The sequence below is a fragment of the Arvicola amphibius genome, chromosome 7 (genome assembly GCF_903992535.2).
Source record: "Arvicola amphibius chromosome 7, mArvAmp1.2, whole genome shotgun sequence".
Classification (NCBI taxonomy): domain Eukaryota; kingdom Metazoa; phylum Chordata; class Mammalia; order Rodentia; family Cricetidae; genus Arvicola; species Arvicola amphibius.
The window spans coordinates 60,913,579-60,933,117 of NC_052053.1; the positions used below are offsets into that span (position 1 = coordinate 60,913,579).

General features: G+C 45.7%; 2 protein-coding genes across 5 annotated transcripts in view; one reads left to right on the forward strand and one right to left on the reverse strand.

Annotated features, from left to right (window-relative positions):
- Dnah11 (dynein axonemal heavy chain 11) overlaps positions 1 to 6,778 on the forward strand; it is a 317,751-nt gene extending 310,973 nt beyond the window's left edge. The window contains exons 79-83 of the mRNA XM_038336393.1: positions 2,086 to 2,268; positions 2,346 to 2,461; positions 4,777 to 4,889; positions 5,172 to 5,312; positions 6,167 to 6,778. Coding sequence (XP_038192321.1) covers positions 2,086 to 2,268; positions 2,346 to 2,461; positions 4,777 to 4,889; positions 5,172 to 5,312; positions 6,167 to 6,432 — 819 coding nt within the window. The 3' untranslated portion in view covers positions 6,433 to 6,778. The remainder of the gene's footprint in view (positions 1 to 2,085; positions 2,269 to 2,345; positions 2,462 to 4,776; positions 4,890 to 5,171; positions 5,313 to 6,166) is intronic.
- Positions 6,077 to 19,539, reverse strand: part of Cdca7l (cell division cycle associated 7 like) — a 39,555-nt gene continuing 26,092 nt past the window's right edge. The window contains exons 3-10 of one of the 4 annotated variants that reach the window (XM_038336395.1): positions 18,992 to 19,120; positions 12,574 to 12,921; positions 11,050 to 11,121; positions 10,777 to 10,944; positions 9,913 to 10,038; positions 9,032 to 9,181; positions 7,771 to 7,907; positions 6,077 to 7,332 (exon numbers count right to left, since the gene is read on the reverse strand). In XM_038336395.1, coding sequence (XP_038192323.1) covers positions 7,314 to 7,332; positions 7,771 to 7,907; positions 9,032 to 9,181; positions 9,913 to 10,038; positions 10,777 to 10,944; positions 11,050 to 11,121; positions 12,574 to 12,921; positions 18,992 to 19,120 — 1,149 coding nt within the window. In that variant the 3' untranslated portion in view covers positions 6,077 to 7,313. Of the gene's footprint in view, positions 7,333 to 7,770; positions 7,908 to 9,031; positions 9,182 to 9,912; positions 10,039 to 10,776; positions 10,945 to 11,049; positions 11,122 to 12,573; positions 12,922 to 18,991; positions 19,124 to 19,539 lie in introns of all 4 variants that reach the window. The other 3 variants (XM_038336398.1, XM_038336396.1, XM_038336394.1) reach the window with 3 other exon arrangements.

Below are 19,539 nucleotides of genomic sequence, written 5' to 3' on the forward strand. Positions count from 1 at the left end.
TATTCTACATAGGCATTCTTCATCAGATGTATGAATTACAGACATCTCCAAATCTGTGGCTGGCCTTCACTGTGGGGGCGGGGTACATGAGCAGACCAGGTCACACTTTGGGGTGTGTGGAAACCAGAAAATCCCAGTGGTTCTCTTGTCTCTGCCTCCCAGTTCTGGGGCTGTGAGCACAATGCCCAGCTTTTTATGTGGTGCAGAGACCCAAACTTGGGTCCCTATCTCTGTGTAGCAAATACTCTTGTCTGCGAGGCCACAACTCCAGCCCCCACTGCACTCGACTACTTCACCCCAAACAAAGTTGTCTGCATTCTTTTCCAACTGTTAATCAAGGTTTGACTGCCAAAGATTCAGATTGTTCAAAAAACATTTGTCAACAACCAACTAGAATTATAGTGAAATCCCAGAAAATGTCCACATTGTTTCTTGAAATCAGGTCATTCATTGACCACTCATCATTTGAACACAGTTGTGTTGCTGTGTCCTATGTATAAACACTGTTTCTGGGAAGAATGCTGCATCCTTAGCAGGATGAACACCCTGCCTGTGGGAAGAAGCACAGCGTTCAGAGGCAGCGGTGGATGATAGATCCCAGCCAGGCTTTTCTGTTTCCAGAAAGCCAGTCATGAAACCAGAATGCAGTACATGTGAGCTGGGCTGCCTTGGCACCAGCCGGGCCGCCACTGGAAGCCAAGGCCTGGCTGGCATTGGGTACTGGACAGTGTAGAAAATACTTTTCCATGCGCCGTTTAATCAAGAGCTTGGAGGGACATTAGGATCGATTTTGGAAATTAGCTGAGGTAAAGTGTCAAGACCCAACAGGCAGAGAGGGCCAGGGAAGGAAACAAAACCTGGTAAATTCTAAGCTGTCTTGCCGTCCAGCTTTCCCGCTGGCCATACTGCCTGCTCTTTCCCTAACTGAGTTAAGATTTCAGAACCTGAGAAGAGAATTCCTTCAGCAATCCCTAAGCACAATGTCAGGACCAGCGAGCATCACCTGAGAAATGAAGGGAAGTGGGAAAGATGCTTGAGGCTAAAGGTTTTTAGTTTCTATTTTCAGATGTTAGAAGTGTGTCACTGGGGATGGGCTCTGAGGGAGCAAGTGCTCAAGTCAGGCCCAGCACCACTCTCCCTTCCTGCTGCACGTGGAAGCAGGGTCTCACCACATAACTCAGGCAGGACTTGAACTCATGATCCTTCTGTCTCAAGCTCCAGAGTACTAGAATTGTAGGCATGCTTCCAGGTAGTGACTGGTTTCCCGAGCTCAGTGGAGCTCCTTTGATAGACATCTGACTGCTGTGTGCCTACTCATATCATCTCTCAGGAAATCCTTTCACTTCCTCGGGAGAACAAATGACTGAAGCCTTGATCTTCTTTCCTCTCTCTTCTTGGTTGATCTAAATGGCTCAGGATTTTTGGATTTGCTAGTCAGGAAGCTGTAACACCAGCTCGTGTTCACAGGGCCCTGAAATCTGTGCCACTTTGCAAATGAGTTTCCACGTTTGATTGTCTCTCATCTCTGCACACAAATGCCACATATGCACCTGATGCTCCTCGAGGCTACCAGTGAACAAGATGACCATTGTGGAATCTAGGAGGGAGGTGACCAGTACTGACGCAGCAGCTCTGGAAACTACAAACTGACCAGAAGTTGTAGACACCTTTGAAAGCTGCATTGTCTACTCTGAGACTTCAAAAAGTATGATAGTCACTGTCTTAGGGTTGCTATTGCTGCCAAGAGACACCATGACCACACCAACTCTTAGAAAGGAAGACATTTAATTGAGGCTGGCTTACAGTGTCAGAGGTTTAGTCCATTACCATCATAGCTGAGAGCACGGTGCAGGCAAAGAACCCAGAGCTTTACGTCTGGAAGGCAGGCAGCAGGAACAATGACACTGGGCCTGGCTTGAGCCCTCAGGAGCCCCAAAGCCCACCCCCAGTGACACTCTTCCTCCAACAAGGCCATACTCCCTAATAATGCCATACTCCACGAGCCTGCGGGGCCATTTTCATTCAAACCACCAGTCACCATGAGCAAAAATGAAAGTCTTTGCATGTGTGTTATAATGATTTCAGGTTAAGAACATCTTGGATGACATTCTGGAGAGACTTCCAGAAGAGTTCAACATGGCAGAGATAACACAAAATAACCCAGATCGAAGCCCATATGCTCTCGTTTGCTTTCAAGAGTGCGAGAGGATGAATGTTCTCATCCAGGAAATCCGTGTTTCACTTCAACGGTTAGACCTTAGTTTGAAGGTAAGTTTACAAGTGGGACAAGACGGGGCTTCATCACACTGGAGGGCACTCATGGTGGCCTTTCCTCTCTGTGCAAGGGAGAGCTGACGTTATCTCCTGATGTGGAAGCCCAGCTGTCTGCCCTGAGTTATGACCGGGTTCCAGACACTTGGAACAAACTGGCTTATCCATCTACTTACGGTCTCGCCCAGTGGTAAGTGGCCATCTCTACTGCCGTTGTCAACTATAGACATGAGCACAGGGTCAGCATTCTCCACTATTCCAGTGTGAACCTTTGCTCCACTGCTAGCACCAAGGAAACGCTACTAATTTCACTTGAGGTTCTCCAGTATTTTGCTTCAAAAGTCAATTCAGTTAGACCAGACCAAGACTGAAATTCTCTCACTCAGGTAAGAAGCTACCTGAGTGTACCTGTTGGCTTCTACTCTGTTGTTTTCTAAACCAGTAACTTCCAATGCAGTCAGAGGACTGTACAGCATGCAAGGCAGTGCAGAGAAACTAGGCTGTTGTCACGGGCACCACTGCAGGGGTCACAACAGCTAGGGCAGAGACCGGTGCTGATGAGGGCTGATGCTTTATCCCCAAATGCTCTATGGTCTTGGTAGACCGTTCAGAAAGCATCACAGGACTCTTATCTATTCCTTTTTCGGAGTGAAGTTCTTTGGTTCTGAGCCAGGAAAAAAAATACAGGACAATCTGGAAGGTGTCGTCAGAATTCTAAATGACAGCATGTTGGGATCCTGCCCATCCTGGCTCCTTTTCCCATTGTGATAGAACACCTAGGCTGACCAAAGCAGGGCGAGAGGGGAGAGCTGGTTTGGTTTGGCTCACGGTTCCATTCGAAGGAAGCCTCAGTGACAGGGACTTGAGATAGTTACTAACAAGCAAGTCAAGGGGCAGAGCAAGAACTGCCAGGGCTCAGCTCACACTCTCTCACTGTCCTAGGGAACAAGGCCACCCACATTTACAGTAGGCTTTCCCTATCTGCTATCCCTACTAAAGATAATCCCCCTAACAGGCATTCCCGGAGGCTGAACTCACAGGTGCGCCTGTGGGCTCATCTCCTGGGTGACCTCAGATCCTGTTGACAATTCACACTATTACTCTAGCCACCCACTTGCCTAGCACTGTGGGGGTCCTGCTCTGGTTTGCTTGCTGCTGCAGTGATTAAACTTTGGGAAGAAAGTGTTCACATCAGCTCAGGGTTCCCAATGAGTCTACCTATCGCTGCCCAAGCAGAAACCGAGAGGTAGGAACTGAGCAGAGACCAAGGAGGAACACTGCTTACCAGCTTATTCTTTCCCTCAGCCAACCAGCCAGTCTGTGCTGGGTGAGTGGTCATCGGAGTTGCCCTCTCCCCAGATGACTCTAGGTTGTACCAAGTTGATAAACACAGATGAACAAGGGGACGGACAGTTACGTGGCTTCCAGAGGAAAACCACTGCCCAAGAGACAGTGTGCCTCAGCAGTTTTAACACTATAAATATGTAAGGGCTGCCTCTGTGTACTGAGATGGAGGGTTTGCGTTGAGTTGTGTCTTAGGATTAATGACAACTTGCGGCTTTTGTCACCAGCTTACTTTGCACTTGCTAGCTTCTGTAGGTTTTTACTAGCTTGTTCCTAACCTTTTCTAACTCTGTCGGTTGAGTTTTCTTCGTGGTGCACTTAGCCCCACACCACTTCTGTTTAGAAAGGACCCTTTACAGTGTGACACATACTAGCTCTCAAACACAACCTAAAATCAACACTTTCCGGAGACCTCAACCCACCTCAGACCGCGAGCCTCCTAGATTGATCTGTTGCTTTCTTGATCACTGTTTATCAAAACTGCTTTTCTTCCCATCTTGTTTGGTATTTTCCCCCTACATAAGCTAAGAGGGTATCAGATCCTCCTTGAAACTGAAGTTAAGACAAGGCTATGAATGTCATGTGGATGATAGGAACTGAACTCAGGTCCTCTGAAAGAGGAGCTAGTGCTTTTAACTGCTGAGCCATCTCTCCAGGGTCCTCCCACCATGCTATTTAATCTTAACATTGTTTTTCACTGTTTTTACCCTAATATTTCCAAAGCTTTTTCCTCTAGGGTGTGTGTGTGTGTGTCCATGTTCCTACTCTTCCTTGGCAACTCTGTAATTGTGACAGTAATGGACAGACACACACACACACACCGCTGCATTTCTACTGCATCCTATAGAATGGTGGTATTTGCCAACTCTGTTCCAATGGCTTTTGTACCTTCATTATGTATCTCTAGAGGATCTGGTAGCTGGGTGAAGAGCCAGTGTTCATGTGGCCCAGTGTTTCCTACTCCTAATGGTGACAGGAACGAGCTGCAGGTATAAACTCTCAACAGGAAGAAACCAGGCATGTGCAGGGTCATCACCTTGTGAATTATCTAAGAAGGCTTTCCCCCTATTTGCCCCTTGTGCTCCACGGCCTCTCAAGTTCCTGGAAGAAATCTACTTTACTAGAAAACAAGTTCATTTCTTCCTACCTTCCACTGACCAGGTTTAATGACCTCCTCCTGCGATGCCGAGAACTCGATACTTGGACACAAGACCTCACCCTCCCAGCCGTTGTGTGGCTGTCTGGCTTCTTCAACCCTCAGTCCTTCCTAACAGGTATGGCTGGAGGCATCACAGAGCAGGAGTAGCAACTAGAGAAAGTTCTAGTTAGGAAGGAGAGCCCCGGGCACAGCTGCAGTGGCCTGTCCCTTCCCCACTGCCACGCTGAAGACAGAGGCAACACAGGAGCAGGTGGCAGCTGTTGCTCGGGCACACTCTAGTCTGCAAGCCTGTTTGCCCAGCCTCGCTCTAATCTGCAGTATTAGAGTACATGGGGGTACGGCTGGCTCTTGGGAGCCCAGAAACAGGTTTTTTACCTTCTTCTTTTTCTTCCCAAAGCAATCATGCAGACCATGGCTCGGAAAAATGAGTGGCCGCTGGACAGAATGTGCTTAACAATTGATGTTACCAAAAAAACTAAGGAAGATTACAGCCACCCACCCAGAGAAGGCGCATATCTTCACGGGCTCCACCTGGAAGGTGAGTCCACTGAGCGACCTGTGGAGCTGTCCCTCTCCTTCAGCGGCTACTCAGATAACCTTGTGTTGATAATTACTTCCTCTTCTTTCCTTCAATTTAAATATCTGAGACTGTGTCTAACATAAGCCAAACTCTGCGGCACTTAGAGTGACAACTTCAGGAACTTATGTCCTGCATGTAATTCACAGTATTTTGCTTTTTCACTACCATCAATTCAAAATCTACCCTCTGCTTTTAAGCTTTTATTGACTTTCAGGAGTTCGGTCTCTCCACCTTGTTTTGCGGCAAGGTCTTTGGTGCTGTCTCCTCCACGCTAGGCACTTCAGTAGAACTAGCCTGCAGGACTGATTCTTCTCCACCTCCCATATCTGACGTAGGAATGCTGGCATCACAGATGTGTATTTCCATACCTGGCTTTCTCCATGGGTTTTGGGATCAAACTCAGGTGGCCAACACCTTACCTTCCCCACAGAGCCATGTCACCAAGCCCCTGATGCTGTGTGTGTATCTGTGCATTCATGCTGCGGGGCACATCTGCAGGAGCACACACACAGGGAAGCCAACGACACAGTCCAGATATTTCAAGGGTAGGCAGTGAGTGTCCTGAACTTTCAAATTAGTTTAGTGCAGTGGTAAAGAAGGTTACAAAATTGTGTTTCTCATACTTTCTAGTTTACTGTAAAGGGTTGGATCCGTACAAAATTCGATCTGATAAAATCGCTAACCATTAAACATCTCAGCTATATAATGATGTTACCGATAGGTGACAAGGTGATAAAAGTAGGTTTATTGCGTCAAACCATTAGAGCATTGGTACCAACATGCCAGTTACACAGCTGCTGTTTCTGCTACAGGTGCCAGATGGGACACGCAGTCAGGAGTCCTCGTTGATGCCCGCCTTAAGGAGTTAACATCCACAATGCCTGTCATCTTTGCCAAAGCCATAACCGTGGACAGACAGGAAACTAAGTACACCTATGAGTGCCCCGTTTACAAAACCAAAGCAAGAGGCCTCACCTATGTATGGACTTTCAGGCTAAAAAGCAGAGAGAAGCTGGCTAAGTGGGTGCTGGCAGGCGTGGCCCTGCTGCTAGAAGCACAGACAGCCTTGGCACTGTGACCGCCACCTCCCCGCTCTCGCCAGAACACAGCGACATGTCTTAGTCACAGGGGCGTGCATTCTTTCTGTTAGAGCATTGTTCTCTGAGGGAGAGAGTAGTATTACACACACACACACACACACACACACACACAAACACAAAACACTAAACATCTATTTGGGTATATACTTGTTGATTTTAGCTTCCTCCACCACACCCATACAAAACACCATGGCTTATCTCTTATGGTTCCCGAAGTCTCAAAAACAATGCAGTAAGGGTTCTATAAAAAGCAAAATCTCTAAAAAATGTAAAAACATAGAAGCAGCAGGCTCCAGGCAGGTCCTGAAGGAAGAGGCAAGCATCCTGAGGCCTCCAGTGTCTATAACTTGGTCCGTTTTGTTGTCTTTTAATAAAATGGACACCTTACTCACAGTGTGTGGTTAATTGCACTTGATAGTTTAGAGGAACATTCTTCAATATAAATTTCTAATGACCCAGAATTCAGTATCTACAGCAGGATGAACTATTAGGTTTGAGCTATGGTCACTCCAGCGGCAACAGCCTTCATAAGAGGAGTAGCCGGAGTGACTTGGAGAGCTGAACATCAAAGGCCAGAGCATCTTCTTCGTGACTTACCTGAGCCTTAACTCTGCCCCATTTAAATTGTGCTTTTAAATCTTCAGCAGATAGTTCTAGTACAGGTCTGTGCAGATATGTATACAGATTTCTCTGCTTTACTGTTTTCCTGAGAAATCTTTTTAAGCATATAAACATTTTTTTAAAACATAGTATCAGAAACAGTAAATTGTAGGAAACAGCTCTAAGGCCAGGCACAAACGGCACATATCTCCAGCGGGACTCTGTGCAGTCCAGAGTTCCTTCTCCTCTCATTCGCCTTCTACAGCTGCTTCTGTAAGCTGAGCGAAAGAAGGAGAAGCGTCCATAAGGAGCTGGCCAGGAGCAAGCAGGAAGCAGCATTCCAGCTCCGGTGGTCCCTGAGCACCCAGATGTGCACTGAGGCGTGGCTCTTCCACATGCCCTGAGCACAGAATGCCAAGCGTGTCTCAGCTGCCTTCCTCACTTCCCAGCGCACACCGTCCTCACAACACCCTGCCCTTCAGGCCGTGGAGACTATGTTATTCCACAGAGAGTTCTCATGCCATTAGTTTTCTACCACGAATGGAAATGGTTTGAGCCACTGTGGACTTGAGTACTTTATATCAACAGAGGAATTCTCTAGATCTGAGCCTCTCCTGCACAAAGGGGTGGAACTCAAGGTGATTTCTACAAATTAGCGGAGAGGAAAACCAGGGCCTCCCGGGGTCCCCACACACCTTCCGTTACTGGAGACTCACCTCTCCAGGTACTCCTTGACGTTATTATAGCCGTAAAACTTGGCGAGATGAATGAGAATCCCAGTGGCACAGCGGCCATCTCGTCTCCGGCAGTAACTACAATTGCAGATCCCACGGCAGGGAGGACACGTCCACTCCTGAAGCAGAAGAGAGGTTCACATTCTGCCCAGGAGACCTGAGTCAAGCCTCTCCTCCAGCCACTAATACATGGTATCTTTCAGTCAGAGTGTAGGAGAGGCTGCACAGGGACCCAGCAAGAATGACCTCCCCATGTCAGAGAAACAAGGAGACATTTGTTCTAAACTCGACCCTATACCACTGACAGGGAGCTATTAAAAAAACTAAGTTGGCTTTTATGTTCGGGTCCTATGTGATTCACAGGTCACACACTGGCTGTGATTTTTAGTACAGGTTTGACACAAGATCATGGTGAGAATTCTAGCTCTCCTGATGTATATGTCACCTTATGCTAAATCACTTAATCAAAGCAGTACATCTAGAAACTGGGGACAGCACACATATCCATGATGCGGCAGAAGAGGTCATAAAGTGAGATGGCGGAATGGACCTCAGAGTGGCAATGCCCAGGTTCAAGGCAGCACTTAGAAGCCTTGACAGTGTGGAAATGACAGAACAAACACCCAACTCCAAAGGTAAAATGGGGCTGCGGAGAAGAGCTCAGTTGGTGGGAGGGCAGAGTGCAATCTCCAGAACCCACACGCTCATGTCGGGTATGGCAGTGTACACTGGGCAGGCAGAGGTGAGAGGATCTTTGGCTGGCCAGCCTGACTGCTGAGCCCTATGCTAGTGAGACTCTGCAGATGTTCTTGATAACAACAAATGAGGTTGCCTCTGGCCTCTGCAACCCAGTGCACACTCATGCAGGTGTGCCACGAATCTCTGTTACAGAATGTACTAGCAATAAATGATGTTAGCAGGTATGAGACAATGAGACACTCAGCACGGTTCTAGGTAGCAGGATGCACTTGACTGTGACTTGCCCCCTGGACAGGCCAAGACAAATGAGTGTAATTACTGTGCTAAAGGGAAGGAACCTACTGAAGTGAACCCTGGCTTGGTCATCAGGACCTGTCCACCCAACCTGTCAGCCACCTCGTTCTCTCTCCAGGGGGAAGCAGGGTTATTTCAACTGCCTCACAGTCTTAAGCTGCACGGGGAAAAGAGAAGTGAGGAGCACTGTGGGGCCCCAGGCTTGCGTCTCTTCATCAACACATTTATAACACACACACACTGCTCCTACCGGATCCAGCAACGCTGTGCGCACATCCTCTCCGTAGCGATTCCGCAGACACGGCCCACAGAACTGTCCCCGCACACCGCCACAGCCCTGGTTCCGACACACTGTCTTGGTATCAATGGTCTTCTGCCGGCACTGATGGCAGGTGTTACCCTACGGGAAAGCGACGGAGGTGGATGTGGGATTCATGGTGACACGCATTCAGACATTGTCACCCATGCCCAGCATCTAGCAGGACTGCTACTAGGGACAAATGATGGTGACCTCCACTTTCAGTGCTTCAGGCCTAGGGAAGATGAGGCTAAGCAGGGAGCACAGAAGGAATGGAACCATCAGGAAGAGGAGAGACACCCCCCAAAAAAACTTGACCAGATAGCACTCCCCCAGGAGGAGCCAGGTGACTTAAGTGGCAGAGAGCCCCAGGTAGCATGAACTTGGCTCTAATCTACTGCTGCAGACCTAGAAACCATCAGTATAAAGCCTTGCTTTGAAAGGCTGGCAGTTCCATCAACATTCTGCTATTTTAAATAGTACTGAACAAAGAAAAATGATGCAGAATATGTAAGGCTTCCCTGCAGGTCATCTGGAAAGAGTAACCTGGTTCATACCAATCAGAAATTCTACTTTATTCTATGGGCATATTGCCTCCTACAGATGTTCAATAGTTAACACATAAAACATATACACATGCGTTTCTAGGCCAGGGCACATACCCCAGGGAACCCTCTCCCTTAGGCAGGACCACTATGCTAGGTAGCCTGCCTTTGCCCACACAGCTTAGAGCAAGCCTTCAGGAAGATGGCAGATGAACAGAAGGCCTGATGTTGTTTATAAATGGCCTCCCAGGAAGACTCAGTCCTGCGCTTTCTGAAGGTGACATTTACCAGCACTTTATCGTAGACTTTATCACGCACAGTTATGGCAACATTTCCCAAATCTTCTTCAGTGATGTCTTTCACTGCGCGAAAAGAAGACACGCGGTGACGTCGTCTATTCTGCTGGCATTTTACCTGCAAAGAAAATCCAGGAGAACATGGCAGACACATCAAGGCACTGAAAACGAGAACATCTTAAATGTGCTTAGAGATTGAAAGCTAAACATGTCTCCTCTGTCTGTGTGGTCATTCGGTGGGCTCTGGCCCCAACCCAAGTTCCTTGGCAACAGGGAAATGAGCCCATGACCAAGGGAACAGCCAAGCCCACATATGGGGCAGCTCCTCAGTTTCCCCCTCTTTTCCAACAGCATTCAAAAGGGCCAGTCCCAGCCTGGCGCACACCTTTAATCCCAGCACTCAAGAAGCAGAGACAGGCGGATCTTTGTGAACTCGAGCCCAGCCTGGTCTACAAGAGCTAGTTCCAGGACAGGCTCCAAAGCTACAGAGAAACCCTGTCTTGAAAAAACAAAACAAAACAACAACAACAATAAAAATGGGGAGTCATTCCTCAAACAAACAAGGAGGAGCTCTTGCACCTTCCATAGTACGAAACCAAAGCTGGCAGTCAAAGCCAACTGGGCCAGTGCTCTACCCCTGAGCCACCCGCTCCTCCGCTCATGTTACTCAAGGACTCTCAGTAGGATCTGCAGCCCAGCAGCCCAGGGTCTCCTCAACACACACTCGCAGATGAACACGGTGGAATTCAAGTTCTTAGCTGCTGCAGGCCTGCTGACTCAAGACAACACAGCAGCCAGCACAGGCATAATGAAACACTCGCACTTAAGGGACATCTGCTCATCAGACATTAAATACCCCACTGACTGTCCTCCTTCTGAAGCTGGAAAGCTCTTCGGTAAGCTTGGCGGCTGAGAAGGTGAAGTTTTCCAGAGCAAACTTCTCTGGGGGCCGTGCGCTCCGGGTTGGGTTCATGCGCCGTATGACCTGTCCCTCTGAGAAGGCCCGTCGTGCTGTTCGCCTCTTCTGAAACCAAGGGCACAGACAGATGTTATCTGGGTCCCCCTTAGACAGAAAGCTACCAGTTCCTAGAGAGCAGAACCGGTCTGAGAAGTCAGGAGTTCCACTTACAGAAGCTGAGGACGGGGTTCGCACAGGGAAGAAATCTGGCACCGAGTTCAGTTCTGCCAACAACTGAGCAAGCTAAGGTTAGAAAGAAAGGAGATGTGATGTCAGTCAAGGAGACAGGTCTGAAATCAACACCTCTCACGCATCTCCACAAATCTCAGTAACTTTAAGATTCACCTCCTGAGTAAGAAAATAACGCCGTAGCTCACCTGAACCAACACCATGCCCGCTCTTGGCGCACGTTTTAGACTGCTGAGGCTCAGATGTCAGCATGTCCAGAGAAGGGGTCAGCTTCTTTGTCAGAGCTCCCAATTCAACCAAACACTTGCTGGGCCTTGAGTGGTAGCATTTGCTATTAAGCCTCGCCCCGAGGGGGCAGACACAGGATCAGGAAGTTTGTGACTAGGCTCCTTACATAGACCAGCTACAATCCCCAGACACCTACTGCCAAGCAACACACACTAATATGCCACCTGAGGACTTTAATCAGGATTTTCAGTTTTAGATTCACGGAAACATGACACCATTAAGAACTACCATGTATAATATAGTTCTTAATGAAATGATACAGACGGATAGAGTGTTCATTTAGCCAAGCAAATCTGTCTCTAATAACATAAACAAAATCCCCCAAAAGGGACAATGTTCTCTTATTAGGCACAGGCCTATGTATACAGTATGATTAAACTCTGCTTTTTAAAAAGATAGCCTTTCAAACGGCAGCCAGGCGGTGGAGGCGCACACCTTTAACCCCAGCACTCGGGAGGCAGAGGCAGTTGATCTCAGGAAGTTTGAAGTCAGCCTGGTCTACAAAGCAAGTTCCAGGACAGCCAGGCCTGTTAAGCATAAAAAGCCTGTCTCAAAAACAAAACAAAACAAAAAACACAAACCAATAAATAAATGATGAAAATAGTCATCAAAAAGCTGAGTTGTGGTGCACACCTTTAATTCCAGCACTCAGGAGGCAGAGGCAGGCAGATCTTTGTGAGTTTGAAGTCAGCCTGGTCTACATAGTGAGTTCCAGGACAGCCAGAGCTACATAGAGAAACCCTGTCTCAAACAAACAAACAAACAAAAAATCAAAGCAAGAAAAAAAAAAAACTACAACTGGCAGAATTCTTTGAAATCCTGTTGGTGTAAAATTAGGAGAAAAAGAATGACATTCAATGTTGCCACATAGAGGAACCCCAAATACATGTAGGTTAAGGTAACCGAGGTGTAAGTGAATTAGAACACCTCAGGGGCTGCTAATCGCCAGCCTTTCTCCACCCTTCAGAGAAGGCATTGAAGGAGGAGTGGCTTCCAGACAGAAGCAAGCAGCTGCCCACTGCAGCTCTCCCTGGGCTCAGTGACAGCAAGCTCCTCTTCACTTCTCCTTTCCAGTACCTCTGCCAACCTAGTACTCAAGCCTGCTCAACCATGCTCACCCCTGGGGGGCAGCATCCTTGGAGCGGCCATAAGTGGTCGTCGAGTCTTTCTATTCCCAAAGCAGAGCTGCCTATGGTGCAGTGCCCTGCGAGTGCTTACCATGGCCTTGTTCTCTTTGATATTCATGGCCCTTTTCAGCAGAGCATCCGAATTCTGGCTCTCAGTCCTGGAGTCATCGTCAGACTCAGAGGCAGAGTCTTCCCGTTCCTTGACCTGTCTGCAGCTTTTCTCTCTTCTGAAATCAGTCCTGCTGTCCACTAAGTGTGAGCTACTTTTATTGGGTGTTTTTGCCAGTTTTTTGGTGGGGAATTGAAAAGCTACTCGAAGACCAAAACTGCTTCTTGTGGACCTGCCTCGCCTAGGTACAGCCTCCTCTTCTTCCTCTTCTTCTTCCTCCTCCTCCTCCTCACTCTCTACAGCGGGTTTGCCACTGTCACTCAGCTCTGACTGCACAAAGAAAAACGAATGACAAAGAATGAAGACAGTTGTCACCACCTACCAAACTATTCCAGGCAAGAATACAGGTCAGTGGTAGAGAATGAATCGACACATGTATGGGGCTCTGGGTTCAGTCCCCAGCACTAAACACACACACACACACACACACACACACACACACACACACACAAATTACTCTGATATTGCAGCAAAAAGTGTTCCCTTCCACTAACACCCTCTGAACAATCCAGTTGAACACACATGAAGTTTGCTAATGAACACATCAAAGCACAGGCAATCTACTTCAGAACCACGTGCCTGCATACCCTCTGATACACTTTGCCATTGGGGAACCAGGCTGGAAGTAGGGATCCTCTGCAGCCAAGGAGCAAGCTGGAACATATGGAAGTCCACCAGAATGAGGCATAGCTAAGGAAAATGGTATGTGTCACAGAAACTATCAACAGAGAAAGACAGGGGTGAAGACAGGCCCGTCTGCTCCAAACAGCAAGAAAGGGGCAGCGACCTCAGTGGACTCAGGATAGAAATGGGTGAGAGGAAAAGTCAATCCTGGGGCAGTCTGAAGACCAGATACGAGGGTGGGCCCGGGGACATCCTCCTCAGGGCACGATGGGCCCTCCTTCGCTGTACCACGCCACAGTGGACTGCGGTGAAAGCAGACAACTCCACAGGTTGTGGCAGACACTCCTATCAGCACAAAGTCTCCCCACAAAACCAGGAAGTCTGGGGAGTCACGCCTACAATCTATGACCTGGCCTGGTCTTACAGGTACCAATCAGTTTAAACAGAAGGCAGTAATGAAGTAATGTCACCAGGTGACAGTGTGTGACCTCCCAGATCTGGAGACTCTGAGAAACGGTAGAGACAGGTTTAAATATTCAATGCTTCTTCTCTCTTTTTTTTTTAAATATTTATTTATTTGTTTGTTTGTTTATTTATTTATTATGTATACAACATTCTGTCTGTGTGTATGCCTGCAGGCCAGAGGAGGGCACCAGACCCCATTATAGATGGTTGTGAGCCACCATGTGGTTGACTGGGAATAGAACTCAGGACCTTTGGAAGAGCTGGCAATGCTCTTAACCTCTGAGCCATCTCTCCAGCCCCTCAATGTTTCTTTGAAATCTTTCTTGAATGGCTCCCCACAATGATCCCCAATCTGAGCTGGCCTGCAGGAGAAATAGGGATGATGAAACATGCCCAAAGTCATCACTGTGGCTGCGCCAGCCTTACACTGGGCAGCACCGTGGACCACAGACGGCAAGAGTACACAGCTGGTGTGTGCGGTGGGAGGCCAGGCACAGGCAGCAATGCTCCCGGCTGGATGGCAGGAACCCGTTCTCCCCTTTGCTCTTTTTGGCTTCTGGGCCTTCATGAGCAGTTTGGCTCTACCACGTGTTCCCGGCTCACTCGGCAGACACAAAGCCACAGAGCTAACTGATGATGCATTGAAACCTTCCAACACACAGTAAACCATTTCTCTCTAAACTAATCCTTGGGTGTCCTAGTGACAGAAAGCCAATAACACAATTTTTCCTCAATGCATGCCCTAATCAAGTTTGTGAGTAGGCCTACACTGAGTTCCACTAGCAGTAATGGATACAGGGTGTGAATAAGTAGACAGAGTCTACAGAGGGAACAATTCACTTTCCCTCCTTAGACATTTAAACTCCTTGACTAAGTACTGAGCTCAAAAACAGTAGTTAAGTCACTTAGAGAGGAAACCCATCACGTTTTGAGAGAGTTTAAGTGTCTTGCTGGTAAAAATCTGAAGCATCTGTGAAAATCCAGGACAGAGCAGGGTGTTTAAGCTGGTACTTACCATGCAGGAGGTGGCCAACGGCCAAGACTTACAGTCCAAAATGATGCCCGAGGAAAGGACAGGGAAAGAGAAAGACACCATTAGCACTGATTGTCTTTCTACAGGTTCTGTGTTAAAGGTTGTGTAAGAGCTGGTGACATCCAATAGGCATAAACTAACCTCATCTTACCAGCAAAGAAGGAAGTGGTATATTTATTTTCAGATAAATATTCCATTATTCAGTTAGCATTAAACACTAATGCTTTTAAAAATTTCTACCTCATTTCTACGAATCAGTTAAAATATAAATTTAAAAAATTAAAAAGAAAGGCTTACTGCTGTGTGATTCTTGGAACTGGAACCTAGGATTCAAAGGGCACATCAGTGAAAACACGGGCTTACTCCTCCTAAAATGTAACATGTAGTTAGTACACTAACTTTACCCTGTGTTTCACAATATGCCAATCATATGAAGGGAGACTAGATCAAAGCATGCAGGAGTTCTGATGGAACAAGTCCTGTGTATGCGTTGCTTTATTGGTTGATGAATCAAGCTGCTTTGGCCTATGACAGGGCAGAATAAACCCAGGCAGGAAATCCGGACAGAGATAAAGGGAGAGAGTAGGAAGAGTCAGCGAGACACCATGCAGCTGCTGAAGGAGAAAGATGCTGGAAAACCTTACCCGAAGGCCACAACCTCATGGTGATACATAGATTAACAGAAATGGGTTAATTAAAGATATAAGAGTTAGCCAGGGATATGCCTAAGGTCAAACAGTGTTATAATTAATGCAGTTTTTGTGTGATTATTTCAGGTCTGGGGGTCCAGAAAGGAATGAGCACCTACAAATGGTGTGCCTACGAGAGGCAACTACATCCACATAAAAACAGAGCTTGGGAAAGAATTCTAGATACAAAAGAATGAAGCTCAGCTTCTTGGTAGCCGTATTTTTTTTTCAGATAGACTTTTATTTGCTGGCGGCTTTTTAAGAGAAGTCTTCCTGACTCAGTGTTAGCAGCAAATAAAATAAAATAAAATAAAATAAAATAATTGTATGGCTTCTTTAAGATCTACTTCCTGGTTCATGCTGGTAGAACGAACTCTGGCTCTTTCAGGAGGTCTTGCACTTAAATGGGGTCTGTGAGCAGCTTGTTACAAACTGCTTGATGGTGTGACACAGACCTGCTGAGTTCCTGGTGGTGAGCATGGCTCCTACCTGGCGGTCCCGGAGCTGGCGGCAAATAGGCAAATACACCTCATAATACTGAAAGACTGAGAGAGGCGGAGCCAGCATCCAGGGCTGCTGCAACCACACTGCTTGCCATTTTACAGTGCTCCTTGCCAGAAAAAGATTACAGATATGCTATAAAGACAGATTCAGACAAAAATAAACCTCTGAATGGGTTACAGTGTTTAAAAAAATGTTCGTAGGCTTTGGGAGACAGAAGAAAAAGAGTATAATCAGTTAATAAAAAATAGTTTTAAAAACTAAAGCAACATCTTTAAAGAGACAGTAAGAGTAATATAAAAGAGTACAGACAGTCATAGATTAAAGGAGTAAAGAAAAATAAGGCACGTAAAAATGCAATATACACAGAGTCTGGATTATGTATATAATAGTTTTCTTAAAATTTTTTTGACTGCAGAGAGACATTTGATTCTGGGGGCTGCTAAGCTAAACCAACATATATTTTAAAGGTATCTTGACTTCAAAATTTGAGTCTAAGGATGTGTTACTTTGGAAAAGAGGTTCTGCTTTTGTTTCCACAGATGGGTTCCCTCCAGGCTAATGTGCTTTAACGGAACAAGAACCCCCCCAAAACGTCTCCTTAAACCTCTAAAAATACTTCACCCAACAAATAACAGGAAATAGTTTGGAAAACTACACCCAAATTTCCAAAATGATTGTCTATAAATGTTTGTATTCATTTAAAAGGGGTTGATTACAAGTGATTAATGGTCACAGTCAATTTCTAAATAATAAATAGCGGAGATATGATATAGAGATGAATACTTTGCACTGGCATAGATCTTGGTCTATTGATACAAATTTATGGTCACTTTTGTTATATGTATTTCTGTTCTTGTTTAAGAAATTATGCTTAGTTCATTTAAAAATGTAATATATAATTAAAATTGCAGATTAATACATAGTCATTTATAATAGTCAAACTTGTCATGATAGTTAGGTTTTATAGATGTACAGAGATATATTTCAGAGATATAGACAGTCTTCCACACTTCAAAGACCTACAAAATATGACATTTAAAAGGTTTAAAAAACTTAGACTTTTCTCGACAGTGAGACATATCTGCTCCTGGTAGCACCAATTACTTCAGAGAAGTTGATGGGCACTGAAGAAACTCGTTACAGAATTTGCCTTCAATGTGACAAGGCTAGCCATTTGGGCAAGAAACTGCTCTTGCCTGGACTGCTTGATGGTATGCTATATAAACTAGACATACAGGACCCACAGAGAAATGACTGCTGAACTTGCCTAAAGAAGATGAGATAGTCCTTCAGGGTTCCTGCTTCATAAAAGAGTATGCCAGGCATTCTGCAGGACACAGAAAAAAAAAAGTGACTGACAAACTGCCAATATAGGCAAAACTGTCTTTCAAATTTCCTTCTTAATGGAAAAGTCTGCTGGATTCTATGAGCCTGTAGACTGAAGATGGATGCCCCAATATTACAAGAGACCTCTTAGTGACTGTCCAGGCAGCTAGAGGTTGCTGTCAATTCCAGAGTTTTGGAAGTTGCTTACAATGCACTTCCTATTTACTTAGGTAATATTATATCCTTCTGGGGCCTTTGAAGATTTGAAGATGGGTAGTTATAGTTTTCTTTAGTTATGATAAAGGATAAATTAGATATAAAGCTGTAGAGTCACAAAGATAGGATAGATGATAGAATATTTTCCTTATTTTGCCAAATGTAAATGGACTTAATATTGTAGCTATAATTCATGCTCCATAACTGTTTTGTATATGTTAAAATTAAAACCTTCCTTTTCAATTAGACAGAAAGGGGGAAATGATATGGGATGTCCTGTATATGTGTTGCTTAAGTGGTTGATGAATAAAGCGAATTTGGCCTATGGCAGGGCAAAATAAAGTCGGGCAGGGAATCCAAACAGAGATAAAGGAAGAGAGTAGGCAGAGTCAGGGAGATGCCATGTAGTTGCCAAAGGAGAAAACCTTACTGGTAGATCACAGCCTTGTGGCAATATATAGATTAATAGAAATGGGTTAAAGTAAGATGTAAGAGTTAGTCAGGAATATGCCTAAGCCATTGGTCAAACAGTGCTGTAATTAATATAGTTTCTGGGTGATTATTACGGGTCTGGGCAGCTGGGAAACAAAAGAGCAGTCTCTGCCTACAGGGTTGATTCTTCAACCTGTCTTTTTAATTTTACAAACCTAAAACTATTCCAATAAAATATTAAATATGGTCTAACACGGTGGTTCAGGCCTGGAATCCCAGTACCTGAGATGTTTATGCAGAAGAAACGCTATGCATTTAAGGCCACCCTAGATTGTGGTGTGAGAACTTGCTTCAAAAACACTACCACCAACATCACTACCACCATCGATGGCAAAGAGGTGATTTAAAATGACCTATGGCTGAAATGCTGGTGTGTGAAAACTAACTGGCCTCAGTAAAAAGAATAAAAGTGACCTGCAGGAAGCCTTTCCATAATGCAGAAGCAGGAGACTTCCCAGGACCCTGACAGACCTGAGCCATCCTTATAGTAAGTAGAAGCTACACCAGGAGGCATGGCCTCTCCCACTCTGCTCCATTACCCTGTTTTTGCCAAATTAGCTTCTAGCTTAAAAATATAACGTCACACCCTATAAGAGACATCCTGAATGAACATCCTACACAGACTTAATAGATAAAATAAGCTGAAGATGAATTCGAGATAAACTGGGTAAGACCATGAAGGCCACCACAGGGAAGAGGGATGATTTTCTCTAGAGAAGAGTGTACCCACGAACCAGGCAGGACCAGTTCTACAGCAGTGATTTTTGTATTGTTTGGTTTCTACTACTAAAACTAGAATAAAATAAAAAATACAATTTTTTCATTTGTAAGGTAATATGTCAAGGTAAAAGGAAAACTCAAAACAGGACTAGGAACACTGCAGCCCACCCCTTCGTGGAGACAGGATTAGAACATTGCAGCCCACCCCTTCGTGGAGACAGGACTAGGAACACTGTAGCCCACCCCTTCATGGAGACAGAACTGCAGTTACCTCTGGGTCACTGCTTACGTTCAGCTCACTCTCTGTAAATCCTTCAAACTCTTCAGCGTCTGAATCCGTGTCCTCTATGAAGATCCTCCTCAACTCTTCAGTAAGGTATTTGGAATGGAAGCACACATCCTGCTAAATTAAAAACATACAGTAAAGTGAGACATAGTGACACAGACCCAGTACTCTGGGAGGATACTGGGATAGAGGCTGAGGCAGGATTTATACCCTGGACTACATGGTGAGGAACTGTCTCAAAAATCAACTACCAAACACATTCATGAAGAAACAGGAAAAGGAACAGTGGTTGCTGGATGGGACTTACTGTCTAATGGGCAAGACTTTCTACTGGGTCAGAATGTTCTGGAATTTGGTAGCAGGGACAGCTGCATGACAATGTACATTATGTTTAATGCTACTTAAAATGTTTACAGTGACATGTTATACAGGACGTGTATTTTACTACAACCACAATAAACACAGCACACGTTTTCTAAACCTTACAGAAACGAAGACTTGCAAACAAGAAAATCTCAATCAGTATAGTATCT